Source organism: Aphelocoma coerulescens, chromosome 1A, assembly GCF_041296385.1.
Source record: "Aphelocoma coerulescens isolate FSJ_1873_10779 chromosome 1A, UR_Acoe_1.0, whole genome shotgun sequence".
Taxonomy (NCBI): domain Eukaryota; kingdom Metazoa; phylum Chordata; class Aves; order Passeriformes; family Corvidae; genus Aphelocoma; species Aphelocoma coerulescens.
The window spans coordinates 45,923,610-45,941,148 of NC_091014.1; the positions used below are offsets into that span (position 1 = coordinate 45,923,610).

At 40.7% G+C, this 17,539-nt stretch overlaps 1 protein-coding gene across 1 annotated transcript; it reads left to right on the forward strand.

The window, feature by feature from the left end:
- The first annotated feature begins 9,502 nt into the window (after positions 1–9,502).
- MRPL42 (mitochondrial ribosomal protein L42) lies at positions 9,503–16,584 on the forward strand. The gene is made up of 6 exons (XM_069000052.1): positions 9,503–9,719; positions 10,817–10,978; positions 12,741–12,804; positions 13,677–13,761; positions 15,066–15,229; positions 16,469–16,584. The coding sequence occupies exons 2-6, from the start codon at positions 10,897–10,899 to the stop codon at positions 16,512–16,514; spliced, it is 441 nt and encodes a 146-aa protein (XP_068856153.1). The 5' UTR covers positions 9,503–9,719; positions 10,817–10,896; the 3' UTR covers positions 16,515–16,584.
- The last annotated feature ends 955 nt before the right edge of the window (positions 16,585–17,539 follow it).

Sequence of the window (17,539 nt, forward strand, 5' to 3'; positions counted from 1 at the left end):
AAAGACCGAGGGAGCTAGGCCTCTTTAATCTAGAGAAGAAAAGACTGAGAAGGGATCTCATCAATACATAAAAATATCTCAAAGGCAGGTGTGAAGAGAATAGTGCCAGACTCTTCTAAGTGGTGCCCAGCAACAAGCCAAAGAGTAATGGTCATGAACTAAAACACGAGAAGTTCCACCTCAATATGAGGAAGAACTTCTTGACACTGAGGGTGGCAGAGCACTGGAACAGGCTGCCCAGGGGAGGTCGTGGAGTCTCCCTCTCTGGAGACATTCCAAACCCACCTGGATGTGCTCCTGTGTCACCTGCTCCTGGTGACCCTGTGTCGGTAGGGAGGTTGGAAATATGATCTTCCAGCCGTAACAATCCTGTGATCCTTGTCTTAATAACACCTGGTTAGTGAATCTCCTTCCTTTTCAACAGAAAGAGGAATATTGTAAATGTTGGAGTATAGTTACTGCACAAGCTTACTAGGACATTACTACAGCTGCATAGTAATAGTAACATTTAAGAATGTCTGTTGTTATTTATGGGAAATAAAAGCACAGAAAGATGAACGTATTTCCCATAGGTTACTCAGCAGGCTAGCAGCGCAGCCAGGAATAGAATCCTATGTACATATGATTCCCTGTCAAGTGTTTTCTTCTGGTTTTAAACAGGACATAATATTTGTGTATTCTGGTAGAAAGTAAAGTTCTCTGGCAATGGCAAATCTAGGAGAAAGACTCCATGACTCCAACACTTGTTTAGATATCAAAGCAGCTTCACTCAAGACAAAAGTAATTGAAAAACCATGTATTTTGTTATAGTGCATGCTGAATTATTTCTCTTTTTTTGTTTCTGCATTCACCCCCTTTTTTTTTTCCCTTTTACACTTTTTCTTTTTTACACTGAATACTGTCCATTAAAGGACTAGCATACGCAGAAGAAAATATGGGTGTAGGCTCTATGGGAGTAAGATGCCACTCAGTTTCTTGAAAGTCTGTGAGGAGCAGCAACAGAGTGAAGCACAGTTGGCTCAAATAAATGCTCATCAGTGTTGCGTTTAGTGGCCCCTTTCAAGTGTCGTAGACCAGGAATCTTGCTTCAGTCTGAAGTTGCAGCAAGTCAGTCTGGCTTGTTATGTTTTGATATCTTTTGTTGCACAACAAGTGGTCTGTCACATCCTGGGAGTTTGCATTGCAGCTCTCCTTCTGGCTCCTTTTATGAAAAGGCTTTTGAAGTCCACTTGACCAGGAGATGGGCAGTGAACAAAACCATTGATTTCTGTTGTCATATCTACAAAGATTTAGATTGTTCCCCTAAGTCATTTTAGCTTCTAGAAGGACTGCTGCAGAGATCCCTGAGTATCCATATCGGGTTGGAAAAGCCATCTAAACTGGCTACTCCAGAATATTGACTGTAGACTTGCTTCTTTGCACTTCCTCTCTACCAAGGGTTATCTTCCAGGAAAAGCTGTAGTAAAAATTGTCCTTCTTTTATAGCATTCTCAAATTCCCAAAGACAGCAACTTAATCCTCTGAATCAGAGCTGGAACAAGGCATGTAAATGCCAGGGGAGATTATTCTCCTCAAGCTAGCCACACCCCATAGAAATTCTTGCATCCTCCAGGTGCCTTCCCAACCTAATGACCTTCTAGTGTCCACCCCTGTCCTTCAGGATTTTCCACACTGCTGCCATAACTAGGTTCTGGACCATAGCCGGCATTGCTCTGTGTGCATATCCTCTATCTGGCATGTGACTTGGAAGACATCCTTGGAGAAGCATCATGGGCAATCCAGCCTAGCATGCTTCTGCTTCCCTGGGTAGAACAGTACTTCAGCACTCCTGCTCTGCAGTGCAAGGTTGTTCTTAAAATGTATTTATTCTTGTCTGCCAGATTATTTTTTTTGAGCAGTACAATGATTCTTTATCCATACAGTTTTTCAAAGTCACATATACCATTAAACATAACACAATTCCCTTAAAAACACCTAAAACTTTTTAAAGTTTCTTGAAGGGCATAGGAGGGAGGACAGAGAAGAGAAAAGAACAAAAAGCAGATACAAAAAACTAGCTTCCCATAATGCTACAAGTGTAGTTTGTCAAAACTTCCAGAGTATTTCATCAATCCTTTTTTTATTATTATTTGTCTTGCAAAATAAAGGTTTGATGGAAAAAAAAATCCTTCTTTCATCCCAAGTATTGTAAGTAGTGAAGTCATGCATCCTCGTTTAGACAGCTGCCTTCCGTGACTCAGCCTGGTGTTGTTTTTGCTAGGCTGAAATATTTAGATGCTATGTCTTTGTTTAAATTAAATTGAAATCTTTCCTTAAGACTCACGCCTTGAATTCTGTCCTCTTTTAGCACCAGGAGTTGCTAACTGTTTGCTCCCTTACTATTCTAAAATATACCCCGCACCTCAGTCAGACTGTGAGGAAATCTGGGAATATTTTATGCATGTATTTTGTCAGATATATGCTGACAAACAGTTCCAGGATATCCGACAGGACTGTGGATGATTAGTAAAGGCTTTGTTAGATGCTGTTTTGAAGACACAGCTTTGTGTCAGGGCAATGAGTGCACAAATAGACCTTAATTGCTGTGACAGCCTCAACTCGGGCATCCACCCTTGCCCTTCAACGAGCCTGGGAGTTGAGTCCTTCCTGAGCTGCACCTCAACTGTGCCTGCCTGACTGTCAGGAGCTCCTGAACCAGCCTCAGACCTGGCCTGTTACTGTGTCCTGCCTGATGACCCCTGCACAGGCCTCACTGCAGTGACCAACTGTGCTGTTCAGGTGCCTCTGGCACAGTGGGGCTGATCCTCCTCGATGGAGTCACTGCTCTCCTCGCCTTGGGCTGCCCTCAGCTCCTGCCTCCCCTGTCGTAAGGGGGCTACCCCACTGCTCCCTGATCCTGGGCTTCAGAGTGCCTGAAGATGCAGATTGCCTTTAGAAAAGTGGTATTGTCACACTACAGTGGCTGCTGGTTCATTACATAAAGCATTACATTTGTATTTGCATTTCAGAAGAAATTTAGGACAGTGTTCAGTCAGACTGGTGTCACCTGTAGTCCCATTCAAACGGGCATTCATTCCTACGGCCCAGCTGTACCAAGGCCTGCCTCCACAGTGAGTGTGTAGTTTCACGTCAAGGCCACGCCACTTTGTATTTGCTAAAGGTCTGCTGACCTCCTCCTCTGCCTCACACTGGGCTGCTCCCTCAGCTCACACCATGATCTCACCTCAAATGAGCTGATCAAAAGCACAAATGGTTCCTGGGTGAGCAGTGAGCTGCTGTGAACCACAGGCAGCCACACAGCTGCACAGGTGAGGCATGAAGAAGGGGACCGGAACCCATGCCTGAGGGTGTGAGAAAAGGAGTGTCTATAGTTTCCTGCATTAGGGATAGTGTGAAACCACATACATTACACCAAACAGCTGAGCCAATCTGTTAAAAAGAGGGCTTATTTCTTCCCTTTCCCATCTCATTCCTTCTACTTTCCTTCCTTACACATGGCATTTTCCCTGCTGTTCATTCAGCTGAGCTGATGCAATAACACTAATTTGGCAGGAAAACAGCCATTCAGTCTGGTCCTCTGCTGGACTGGTGAATTGGTTTGGCTTACAGTGGGGTCTGGCAAGCCCCAGACAACAAAACGTAACACAAGTGGGAGTGAAATTGCACCTCGTAGTATCCATGAGTTATAACACAGCTTTGGATGCCCCTCAGCCTTTTGGAGAAGCTGCAGGCAACACTGAGCTCCTGCTCCCTTTCCCTGCCCTATATTCCTGAGCCACTCTTGCCACTGTATCTATTGGGGTATAGGGGGTTGTTGTTGGGGTTTTTTTTTTGCTAAGTTACCTTTCTGACCAGCTCACTGAGGCATCAGAGCTGGCACAAGAGAAGCAGGAAGAAACAGAGCAAGATGGTGCAGACGTAGGACTACCCCCTCCTGCAGCAGTGACCTGTTCTGTTGGCTGAGCTGATCTTGTCCCACTGCACCACTGCAAAGGCCAGGATGGAGAGCACAATCCTCCTCCCACAAACCTGTGATTATCACATCATTGCTGGGATTACAGCAGTTCCAAGAACAAAGTTAGGCAACCACCTAATTCACCAGCAAAGTGTTCTATAATGCTACTATAGGTAGGAAAGGTAAAGAAGTAATTGCGATTAGGCAATTAGTACTCCCAGAACAATTCAATACAGCTGCTGACCATCTTCCTGTGACAGCTTCTGCTGTCATCGAGTTACTCACTGAGTGGGTGCATCTAGGCCAGCTGAGCCTGTGTCTGACTAATCTTACTTCCTCCTTCTATCCCTCTTTGCAATCTTATAGAAGTCTTACTGCAATTACAACTCTATTTCAAACCCCAGATTCTTTATTTTTGCATAAAAGCATTTCTATATTTTTTGTCAAGTAATGTAGAAAATCTGTTCTACAGCAAAAACCGGATATATTTATGTACACATACAGAATGAATACTCACAATAACATCCAGATTTTATATTAAAAATGTTCAGTAAATCCCAGAGTATTTTCACAAGAGTCATTATGATGCATATGTACAAAGGGGGAAACTAAGGCACAGAAGTGGAGTGTTTTTCATTTAGCAGTAGTTTAAGTGTCACTGGACAATTTCAGAATTATCTGAACTGGCAGGACTGGGTGAAACTGTACTGAGAGAAGAAAAAACTCCCACCAGTTATATTTTTTACCAACTTAGAACATCAAAATGGGATGCTATGAGTAGGAGCCTTCACTGCAGCCAATAACTTTTGATTTTTTTTCATTAAGTGGCTGCTTGAATAGAGGCATAATATGGTTTCCTTGAACTATGGTAATCAACAGGAACACAAATTATTTAGGCTGCATATGACTGCTGAGGCACTTTCGTTTTGTCATCTGTTGTTTACAGTTGCAGCTTCCTCCTTACCAGTAACAGGATGGACCAGTGATGAGATGGTGTGAGATATGCTAAAGAATGAAGGGGGCCTACTGACATAAGTCTTGGAGTTTTCTTTGCATGTTTACAGATTGACTTAAAACATAGAAATCTGTATGTCTACAACATAACTTTAGAAAACTTGAGAATTAACACCATAACTAAAGTACAACATAACTTTAGAAAACTTGAGAATTAACACCATAACTAAAGTACAGTGTCTCGTTAGAAATTTGATTTCTACATTTATAGGATAACCTCATAGAAATTAAGATACAGTATTTCATGAGTGGAGGCCCAGCCATCCCCATTGTTAAGACACAACCTTTACAACAAAACAAATCCATCCATTCACAAATTCAGGTCCACTTCTAGGTATGACTGTATAGTACCTTGCCAGTTTAAAAGGAAATAAATGAAGCCAAATGCTTATTCCTAGGAATATTTTGAAACGTTGGTTTCAATGAAAAAAATAAATGTGTATTATATTCACTTTGCCAGTGATCCAGCCTGAATGATTTTACTAAGTAACAATTTCCTAAATACGCCACTGCAGCAAAAGAGCTGGAACAGCCAGGTCCAATTTTCCGTTCCTCAGAAGAGTGGTGTATGTGTGCCTGTGCAACTGCTCACGCAAAACCCACGCCTGTGCAGATGATATCTCTGATTTAAAAATTTGTCCTTCTAAAACAGAGCCAACCAACACAGTCCTGCCCTCATCACTACACAGCATCTGTGGCCTAACTATAGCTCAACCATCTGATCAGTCAGAGCATTTCCTGGAGAAGTTTGTAATTGACTGTTGGAGTAAGAGCAGGTTGATGGTTTATCTTCAGTGAGAGACCAACCTAGAAACAAAACTTTCGAGGTTTCCAAAGACATGAAGTCCCAGAGGTCTGGAACTCAGCATTAGTGCCTCCATCGATCTCCACAGCTCAACCTTTCTGTTGAGCCAATGCAGACTGAGTGACTTTCCCCTTTGCTGTCTACAAGCTGCTGAGGCAAGCAAGGGCCTTGGCAGTTATTAATAACCCCATCTCCAGACATGCTGGAGAAGTGTGTAGTCACGCTTGAGACGTCCTCAAGCAATTCCCATCTCCTAACCAGAAAGCTGTAATCTGTCAGAACATGCTGCTAAGAATAGACTTGCAGAACAGTATGCGTCAGGGAGGGGGTAGACCTCATCTACTATCTCCTAAAAATCTTTTTATAGAAACCACCTAAAAATAGCCTGGAAGCCTAGCAGGGTATGTGGTTCCATTTTTAAAACATAAAAATAAAGTTCTGTGGTACCTTCAATTGCAACTTTTTAGAACTAGGATTTAAGTTACAAGATTTGCCATTACGGTGACATTCTAAAAGCACACATTTCTAGAATAACATTCTTACAGAAAAAAATACATCATTGAAAACAAGCAGATCAGACTGTAGGTTCAAAACAAAGCTTTTGTTGATCTTTACAATCTTGTTAATGAATTAGCTTCTTAGCTGTTAACAACTCAATGCCACCAGCCTATAAAATCCCACCATTGTTGGTCACATTCATCAGTAACATTAGAAACTCTACTTTTCCAAACTTGTGTCTGAGGAGAGCATGCATATCTGCAAGTGTGTCTGTATGCAGTCCTCAGGAAGTACATATGGCACTGAAGAGTAAAAAATTATCTTTATTAAAGCAAATAAATTGATGTAGAAAACAATTATGTAGGAGCACCACAGAAGTCTTATATTGTAATCATGACTAATATATTCAAGCATGTCAAGATTTCGTATTTTTTATTGGGAGACAATTTCTAGGGGGCTAGGGAGGTTTTATTTTTTTTTTTTTTTTAAGAGTTGCTGCTCCATATAGAGAAGATGAAAAAAAGTGTCTTGCACCGGAGAAAGAAACAGGTGAAATTTACAGTGGTCTCCAGCTGTGAAGGGAGTAAATTCAAGTTTTCCACTGGACAGCAAAGAATTTTTGTCTCCTGCATGGGTGAACAATACCCTTTCAAGAAAGCATCTAAGAATCAGAGGTGTCAACCACAGTCATGATCATCCCTGAGTTTAGGCAATCTTGTAAAGAAGTTATGACAATTAATTCATAAGCACCTTCAAGAAAAGTCAGAGAAGCTTTAATTTTACTTAGTACTTCCTAGGAAGGAAATCAAGGCCTAATGTGCTTGTCAGAGGTTCACACACAAAAACACACAGCGAACATTGCATTTACATACAGGTGTGTCACACTGCAGTTGACCAGGAGAAAGTCAAAAATCCTGAGCAGTTCCCACATTGTCACAAACTGCTCCTGGCAAGACTGACTTTGAAATGACTCTGTTTATCCCCACTATGCCTGTGGACAAGATATTGCTGAAGCTCACTCTTTAAATGAAGATTCATTCCTTTCTTTTAATTTCCTGAGTGCATTTATTTCAGACAGTTTATTACCATTGTATTTTTTTCAGCATTGTCCTTGAGTTTAAAATCCTCAAAGTGTTTTATTTGTCCATCAGTAGAACCACTGTCTTGCTTGTAGTGGATGATTGCTTGATTGTATAGGATGCTGCCCTCATCCTAGGATTTCCTTGTGGGAATCATGAGCTGGTACACAGCAGAAAATACAAAGAACTGTGTTGCTTCAGTTTGGTGCATGAGCCCAGATCAGATGCCTCTGTATCTGCACACAGAAACTTGCTGGAATGACCAAGTGAGTTTATCTCCGCAAATCTGGAGAAGCCTTGTAGTGGAGCTGTGATTTCTCACCTTGGTTGCATCTCTCTAAGTAGTATGTAAAATATTTTGGCCCATCTCTGCCCCCTTTTTCTATGATGTAATGAATCTAATATTGCAAGAAGCCCCAAAATGGATGTCTTTCACCTCCCACTGTATAGAAAAATACTCAAAAAGAAATCTTTGTCACTGCTACTGGGAGTGATCAGCTCTTGACTAGAGATTTCTGGCTATACTTCTGCTATACTTCTGGAAATTACCAGTGTTTACAACTCTGCAACTACAGAACAAAGTTAAACATCGCTGAAATTGTGAGGCTTTCACTGATGACAGCATGAAATTGCAGTACCACAAGCTAATGACCAGAAAAGATGCAATGGTTGAAAGATATCTGGAAGAGGTTGCAGCCTTTCAGGAGACACTATCTAAGAGTTTCCAAAAGGATAATGCTGTGACAGGAATGGAGACACAGTCTGCTGATGTGACTTAGAGACTTCATGGATGTGTAAAAGCTTCAAGTGCTGGAGCCATTTCAGATACTAGAGCAGCAGGTCAGACAATTGATTTTTGTTTTTTCTTCTTGTCTTTTATTAATGTTGTGTAAATATAACCTTGTCTTTCACATGCTTTGTGACTCAGTCTCCAAAAGAAGTACAGCAAGTGGTCTCAGAGCAGCAGTGTGCCTGGGACATTCAGGTGAGTTTTCTGTATGCTTGAATATTGGAAACATGCTATTTCATCTGCATAAAATCCAGGCCTTCCCTGTGGAAGAGTATTTACAGGTATTGTGAAGATCTGGAAGGTTGAAAAGAGGAAGCTGCTGCAGCCACTGCCTAATTTCACCTGGAAAGCAAGCAGGCTATGCTTGCAAGCTTGTGAAATAACCAATAATGTTAGAGATGTGCCTTTGAATTATGGGATTAGAGGGGGTTATTTTGCAGCTAATATAAGACTATGGTATGTTGGCACGTTCCCAGGACCAGCAGGTGCACTGCTGCCTGTTGCTGGGGCATCGTGCCCTCTCCCTCAGCTGAACAGCTGTTGCTAATGCTGGCTCCACTGTGGGTTTGAGCTCCCAAAACCCTCCCACCACAGGGACTACTAGAGCACCAAGAGCGAGTGGAAAGTGTTTGGCCAAGGATCTACAGGGGAAGTCCTATGAGGAGCGGCTGAGGGAGCTGGGGGTGTTTAGCCTGGAGAAGGTTCAGGGCGACCTCATCACTCTCTACAACTACCTGAAAAAAGGTTGTAATAAGGTGGGGGTTGGACAACCAGCAACAGTGTTGTCCACAGTGGCTAATTATTGGCTGGTTGCATACCAGGTAATGAATCTGGGGTTTTTTTGGACAAGAGCACAAGAGGAAGTGCCTTCAAGCCAGGGGAGGTTCAGGTTGGACATCATGAGGAATTCCTCCACGGGAACGATTGTTAAACATTGGTATGGGCTCCCCAGGTTGATGGTGGAGTCACCATTGCTGGAGGTGCTCAAGAAATGACCAGGCATGGCACTTACTGCCATGGTCTAGCTGTCAAGGTGTAGGTGGATCAAAGATTGGACTGGATGATCTCAGAGGTCTTTTCCAACCTAATCGATTCCATGAATCTGCGTTTCTGTGTCCGCTTTGCTCCCCTGGCCCAGCCCGGCCTAGCTCTTCCTGCCACCATGTTATTACGAAGCTGCTCACCGCTTGTCGCCGGTGCCGGCGCAGCGCTGAGGACGGAAGGCGGGGAGGGGAGGCGGTGCCGGTGCTGGGACAGCGCTGAGGACAGAAAGGGAGGGAGGCGGTGCCGGTACCGGGGCAGCGCTCAGGGCGGAGAGGCGGGAGGCAGGCGGAGGCGGAGGCGGTGCGGGTCCCCCTCGCTGCCCGCACTCCGTGTCCCGGCACTACGTGTCCCGGCGTGCCGCGGGACGAGCCGCCGCCGGAGCCGGAACGGGCGCGCGGCGCCGCTTCCGCCGGCGGGGCCGGTGCGGGGCGGGCGGTGTCTGCCCAGGGGAGCGCGGGGCAAGGCCGGAGAGAGGCTCTGTGTACTTTCGGAGGGACTGCACCCTGTGCGGCACGCTCAGGGCTTTTATAACGGGTATTCTTTTGCTTGCTTTGACGGATTAATGACTTCTTTTTTTTTTTTTTTTTTTTGGAAAGCTAAATATCTTCTTTAATTCTAAGCCTCAGGTTTCGTGTTCCCGCGTGTTGCTGCACACGCGTTGTTGTTGTTTCCTGTGTGCTGTCTCAGGGATGGGACTGTCCCCATTTAAATTGGAATGGTCCTCGCAGTGGGGCCGGGAACGGGCTGGTGCCTGACCCCTGTCCTTGGACCAGGCGGCCGAGATCCGCCGCGTTCTTCGCCTCCTTTTTGTTAATGAGCTGCCGAGGGCAAGTTATGAGCAGCCGTAGTTATTAGTGTTCCCCTAACTTCAGCAGCATTGGCACAGATAAAGAGAATGCTGAATAACTATGTGTCGAAATTGGAAAATGCACATTTCTGGTGATGTTCTGAAGCACAAAATATGAAGCACTTTTAAGAGCTCTTGTTTCTTTATTTTTATGAGTATGTCTTTAAACTGTCTCCAGTTACCTTTTTTTAAGCTTCATTATAAGTTTCTCTTTAAAGCAATTTTTTTTTTTCGGTAGACAATGAAAACATAAGATGTCTTTCTGCTTCTGTGAGATTTTGGGTAACATTTAAGGTATTCTAAATGGTGTTTCTCAGGTTTTAGGTGTATTGCTTTTGAGATGGATGAAACCAATTAACTGCATGTAGAGAGGGTTTTAACTACAGCAAGTGTAGTTTATAAGTACTTCTATTTTTTGGTCTGGGTGGTGATATTTACATTGTGAACAAGAAAAGCATATTCCACGAATAATGTTATGGAGTGTGCAGAAGGAAGGATGCAAATTTCAGGTGGGTGAGTACCAGTAGAAAAGCCTGTGACAAGACACAGGTGTGGAAGCTTTTTTTTTAAAGTTGAACCTTCAAAGACTATCTCACGGTTAATAAAGTCTCGTACTGCTTTTGACTGTTAAGGAGACAGGTACCATTATCGTAAGTGATAAGGACTTCTAAACAATTGACAATGAAGAATATGTTGCACAAATTTAATTTTTTGTTAAGATATTCAAGAAATTTAATTGTTAGTCTTTTGTATCCTGAATATTTACTAAACTGGTTTCTTTCAGAGGGTGTTCTGCAGAGAAGAAGGATACATGCCTCTTTGAGTTCCATCTTTTCCAGGACTGGTTTTCTCTCTGCTGTCAGCATGGCAATGTCACTTAGAACTGCATGGTCCAGCCTCTTTTGGATGCGTTCAGTAGCAACCTGTAAGCAGGTCCCACTGCAGAGTAAGTAGTGATGAAATTGTAGAAGTCCTATATTAAAATTTGTTCCTTGAGAGCCTCTTTCCTGTACTATTTAAAGTAATGGAAGCATGGAAGTGATTTTTCTATTTGAACAGAATCAAGTCTGATAGTCTATGAGAGCATTCTAATAATAATCTAAAGGATATCTTTTTTTTTTCTTTTTTTTTTCTTATTAAACCTTCATGGTCCACATAGGATGCCCCCCTAATTTCTTAGTTAGCTTGTAAATACTACCCCTCTTACTACTGGTTATCATTGAATTTAATATTTTTGGACTTAGAATCAGTGGTGAGAAAAGGCTACAGTAAAATCTTGTTACTCACCATAAACAGAGAACACGTAGAAACAGGCAGTACTATTTCTTAGATTTCTGTCCATGTTTTAAATGTCAATAGAAAGACATAGGGAAGATAGATAGTAAAGGTGGTAGAAAAGACAGTAATGGAGAAAATATAATGAACATATTACATTTTAGGGGTAAGTGGGCAAGGAAGGGAAAGAAGTTTTAGGAAGAAATACAAACTAGTTGCAGTTTACCAGAACTCAAGTAATAACTAAGAATAGTTTAATTAGAAGATCTGAAGAGTGGAAGTGCTAACAGTAATTCTGAATTTAAGCATTTGCATCTAAAATATTTCTGAAAGGAAAATAGCTACACAAAAGTTTCTTCTTGGTTTTTTCACCCTTCGCGGTCTTGACACAATGATTGCTCTCTCGCTCTGCTATGAGCAGCCATGAAGAATCCTATTTGAATTAAAAAATGGTCTAAATAAAATAACATCAGATAGAGTTGAAACCTTTTTATGACTTAACAGAAAGCTCAGAACATGTGAAGATTGTTTCATGTGATCATAATTCTGTTCTAAAAAGTGTAATTGTTGAAAAAGCTTCACTGGACACAGAAACTTCTATGTGGATTTGTGTCAGGTTCCGGCAATAAAGGAAGGGGGTTCCCAGTGGAAGTCAACTCCAGACATGTCCCAGGTCCCCCTTAGGTGTGCATACCTGTTGTGGAAGGCAATGTCTACAGGATGATTCCTGTGTGAGGGGCTGTTAAACACCTTACATTAGGTTTGTGTTTGGACTCTATGATCTTAAAAGTCTATTCCAACCTAAATAATTCTATGACTCTATAAAAAAATGGGAATCAAACTGTGGGGAAGGGACTTTGAGTGGTCTGTGGTCCAAGCTCCTGCTCAAAGCAGGGTCAGCTCTGCATTCAAATCAGGTTGCTCAGGGCTTGCTGGGTCTTTGAAATTTCCAAGGACAGAGAACTCACAAACCTGCCTGGGTCTCAGTCCCCCTGGTTGGCTGTCCTCATGAGGAAAACATTTCTCTACATATCCTGTCAGAGCCCCTCATTTTGATTTTTATAATAAATTTTGCTATGAATGAAATTATGATCTTCCCTGTAAGTCGTAAGGTATTGTTCTTTACATATATAAAGAATATTTCCTAATGGTGAACTCTATAGGTATTTAGTTCATATAGTGATTTTTCCTAGGAAAACAATACAACTAGGAAAGTTAGTATAGGTCATAGCTGCCTGCATACTGTGGTTTTTTTGATTGCACTAGAAATGAACTTCTATTTAGACAGTTTTGGGTTTTGTTACTCTAAAACTGAATATGATTATAATCCCTGATTAAGACTTGAAACAGAATGAAAATTGAAAATGTAGACATTCTTAAATTGGCCACAGCTCTACTTGTTTTTACATCAGAGTTTTGGATTTTTATTGTAGATGGAGCTGTGTATCGTGCTTGCTATAAATCTACATACTCAGTTCTCCCTGAAGACTACAACTGGTATGTAAACATGCTTTGATGTGTGGCCTTTTCACGTAATGTTTATTCCAGGGCTACTCTCTCTGTCGTGAAGTTGTCGTATAATGGTATCAAACACATCTTTTGCCAATGCTGGATATATGTAGTAATTTTAGCTAAACTACTGTCTCCAATAGTAATGATAAATCATGCAGGACTCATTCTAAACATGTTGATGATCCCCAGTACCCCTGCAGTTTTGTTTGTGGAAGAGCAAAGTTAGCTTAGAGTAGTCATTTCCATTGATGCTTGTTGTTAAGACAAAGTCCAGGTACTTTTGTGCTGCTGCATGGGAAACTTGTGTAGAAATGGGAAAAGATGATACAAATATAGTGAGAAACACTGCATCCGTGTCATCCATGGTTTTAGGAAGCTTAGTGTGTCATGGGAAGGAAGGTGAGAAAAGTTATGTTCTCACAAGGAAACTCTCAGTAGGACTTCCTGTTCAGGATTTTTTAACTAATAGGAAAGTTGGAAGCCCAAACAGAGCTTTGTTTCCTGTCTTTTCATTGTAGATGCCATAGATCTTATAAAGGCATGTTGTTCTAGAGATCATCATCCCTGTCTGTTTAGGGTTTTATATGCAACAATTAGTGTTTCAGATTTTTTTTCCAACCCATGTTTCTATCTATTTTAATTATTTATTTTAGCCCTTTTTTCCTCTCCAAAAAGAAAAGGGAAGATGACTGAGGAAACAAAAAAATTGGAAGTTTGGATCAAATATTTATGACCCTTATTTTATAGAAAATTATTAAGGACTCATAAATGCAGGGTCAAATCCAGTTTTCTTTGGGACTTGGGCTGCTCAGCTGTTCAGTGTTTCTGAAAGTTACAAGATTTTTTTATTTTTATAGCAAGGTGGAACTTGCAGTGACATCCGATTTGAAGACAATTGTCTGCTACCACCCTTCGCTTGAGATTCCATACGAGCATACAAAAGTATGTCCAAGTGTGCACATTTATATTTCTTACTCTTGTAAAGGCATTTAGTAGTTCACAGGTTTGAGTCTTTAGGGCATCTTTTTTTTAATTTGAAATACTTTTTTTTAGTATGTGCTCAGCGCATTTGTGAAGTAAATGACTGGTGACTATAGCTGCTGCCACAAGGAGGAGTGTACTCAGTTGAATTGAGGGAAGGTTGCAGAGGCAGAAAAGCTCAGATATCACAGCTTACAGTAACTCAAGTAGAATTAAGTAAGGCACTAAAATACTTGTGCACAACTGAGAAAATAGTGTCTGTCTATGAGTATACTACTCAAGAGAGGATGGTTGGAATGTAGGTTATGGTTCACATGTCCTACTGGGCAAGAAAATACAAAGAAATACTGCTGCTGCTGTTTTCAACTTGAACTTTAAATTCCATTCAGCACTGAGTTCATAGAAGCCACAAAGAACTTTAAATATTGATTTTTGTCTGTCAGTGGTACTTTCAATATGTTCTTTACATTGATGAAAGTCTAGTGTTGTGGTTTAACATCTAGATAAATTTTTCTAGTGTACACTTTTTGTTTGAATTTCCAGTTCTCATGTGCTAGTAAAATACTGCAGCTAGTAGCTGTGTTGAAGTACCCAGTGTGAAAATTCTCCACTGAAACGTAAACCATTTTAGCACTTTCTGCCTGCAAATTATATAGCAGTATTTTTAAATCTGCTGGTTGCACATACCTCAAGAAAAACAGGTGTAAAAGACTAAAAGCTAAAGGACTAAAAAGGAAAAATATTTGTAATAGTGGTAGTAGTTATGTTTCCTATTGAAAACAAACAACTTGGTCTTACCTGTTGCATAAAAAATTAGGAAGTGACATTCTTAGAGGTATGTGTCCTTTAAAAGATTTTCAGCAGTGATGATGGTTGCTATGAATAAAATTCTGGCTAGGAATAGTATGGATACTTATGTGTTAGTAGAACTGAAGCTGATGATGCAGCTAGTGAATTGTAAGATTGAGGTCTGCAATAATGACTACAAGAATGCTGGTTTTAGGGGTGGGCTCATCAGCTGTAGTACCTAGGGTAAATAGATGTGTCTAGACATCTCCACAGTTGTGTGGTTTCATTTGGGGTGGGCAAGTGGGGACAATAAACACCCTGTGCAATTGCAGGCATTTTTCTGTATTCCTTTGGTTTCAGCTGTTAGATAGCATTACAGCTTACTCTTATGTAGCTTGGCTTTTTGACTTTCTCAGAAAAAAAAAAAAAAAAAAAAAGGAGAAACAGGACAGACTTATATATTAATGTTTTGCTAGCCCATACCACGGCCAGATCCAGTGAATAATAAAGAAGAAAACCTTGATCAAGTTTTGAAATCCAGATTGGATGAAAAAGAGCTAAAGAACGATAGAGGTCCTACAATTGAAGAGCTCAGCAAAATGTTTTACACGACAAAACATCGCTGGTATCCTGTGGGACAGTAAGTATTTCCTTTTTGATTTCTTTGTTCCTTTTGGAAGTAAAGAGAAATACAGGAATCATTTAATGGCCAGATTCAACCAATGAAGAGTCATGTGAGACAAGATACCTCTAGCATTTGGGCTACTACATAAAATTTTAAATGCGGTATTGTGTAAATGGAAGACTGTATTTAGTAAGGCGTTTTTTTAACACTTCTCCTTTGGTAGATTTTGCCACTTTTTTTTGTAAAATATGTGACAGTGTAGAAATTCCTGATACCATCCAGTTAGCTGCTGGTTCGGATCATTTACTAAAGTTCAGTAACAGAATCTAGTACATAAAATACCCTCAATGGGCATAACCAAATACAGCTTGGAAACATGCATTGCCTGTTCCTTAGGAACCTCAATGGGAAGATTCTCAGACTTAGGAGTAGTAGAGGTTTTTCATTTGGAGTGGTGAAAAGTGTACTTTGGTGTGCCTTGTGTTCAGAAATTGGGGAGAAGGAGAGGTGCACATAGACATGACTGGGCTTAAAGAGGAACTTTGGACATTCAGATATACTAACGTAAGCAATCAGCATTCTGGTGTGTTACTCCCTTCCACTCCATGTTACTCCATCTTCTGGTAGCTGCTAGTTTTATAGCTGTGGAGACATAAAACAGGCAAAAATTTTGTGGTGGTGTTGTCCACAGAAAACTTTAATTAATGTGCTTTGGGAGTAGATATAAGGAATGGAATGGTAGGACTTTTATGGCCAAAGGGTAGCTGTCACTTTAATGAAGATCAGACAGGATCTGCCTTGTTTAGGGTGCATGATTAAGAGGAAAGTATGGATCATTTTTTGTTCTGAAGAATTTTTTTTAGCTTTTCTGCAAAATACTACACTATTTAACATACAGTCTGGCACAACTCCTTTCAACATCTTTGTTCTATAGCAATCATTTTAGCCAAAGGGAAGGCTGACCATGTAATAAAATTAACTTCACACAAAGGATTAAGAATAAACAACAGCCTTTGTGCCTATTCAGCTGTAGAACTGATTGGATTATTGCGTGCTTGTAGCAGATGTAGCAATAGAAATGAGTAGCATTATGTAACTGCACAAACAACAGAGATGACAGCTCTAATGAGTGGTGGTGGATTGTGCTTGTGTATCTTGTATTTCACTTCCTTGTGTAACCTCAGGTCACTCACTGGGGGCAGAAATAAAGACTGTCCACAGCTTGAACTCACTGCAGCCTTTTTTTTCTTTTAGGTATCATAGAAGACGCAAGAATCCTAATCCTCCTAAAGACCGATAACGAAGATAACTTCTTATTCATCAGGACTTAGCTGTCAATTTTTATTGGAAATAAAAGTTACAGAAAGTGACATGTTTGGCTATAACAGAGCTTGCTTAACTTGATTTGACATTTATTTTCTACTTTAACTGGTTGACAGAAAAACAACAAAATGGCACTGATGAAACAGGGAGTCAGTGAAGGCAGTTGTGCATTCCTGGTCAGCAAATGGACAAGTCTTAGAATAGGATGTAGCAAGGATGGAGTGCTCTGATTAAACTCAGAGGTCAGAGGCTCATCATTTGTCAAGTGAATCCATAGAAGTCTTGCATCAAAATGGGAAGTCCAGAAATGGATGTGTTAGGGTTTGGTGGTTTTGAGGGGGATAATATTTTTTTTCTTTAGGAATTTATTAACTGAAATGCAGCTGAGCTTGAATACTGAAGTATTAATGAAATAATATTTATGAACAGTATTATCTGAGGTATTTGTGAAAACAATTAGTTATCCTTGTTCTGTTACACTTGTGAGATACCTGGTGCCATGTTTAATTCTACGTCAGGCAAGTAATAGTATTTAAGGCTGTCATGTACTGAAAACTGGCCAACTTGGTTAATTTTTAGCATCCAAGGCACAGTAACTCGCCCTTCTAAATCATCCAGCATTCTCAAATATCTGAGAACTTCTGTGTGCATTTATGGTTCATGGGGGCTTTTTTTGTTTGTTTAATCCCACCCCAACTATCAGTGAGCATCCTGTGTTCATACATAAATTGGAATAGCTGTAACACAGTAGAAGAAGTTGTTTACATCAGCAAGGTAATCCCTGCTCTTTGTAGTTTACTGAGGGAGGGTTGACCCTTTATTATAAAAAATGCTTTAAATTAAAAAAAAATTGATCTGATTCTACTTCATTGCTTTAGCATTTTGTAGTGCCTAAATATTCTTCCTCTTGTAATATTCTGTGTCATCTAGAATTTTTTTCCTTCAGGAAAGGGAAAAAGACCTTTGTTCCAGTCTACAGTTTGTCTTGCATCAGCCCTCTGA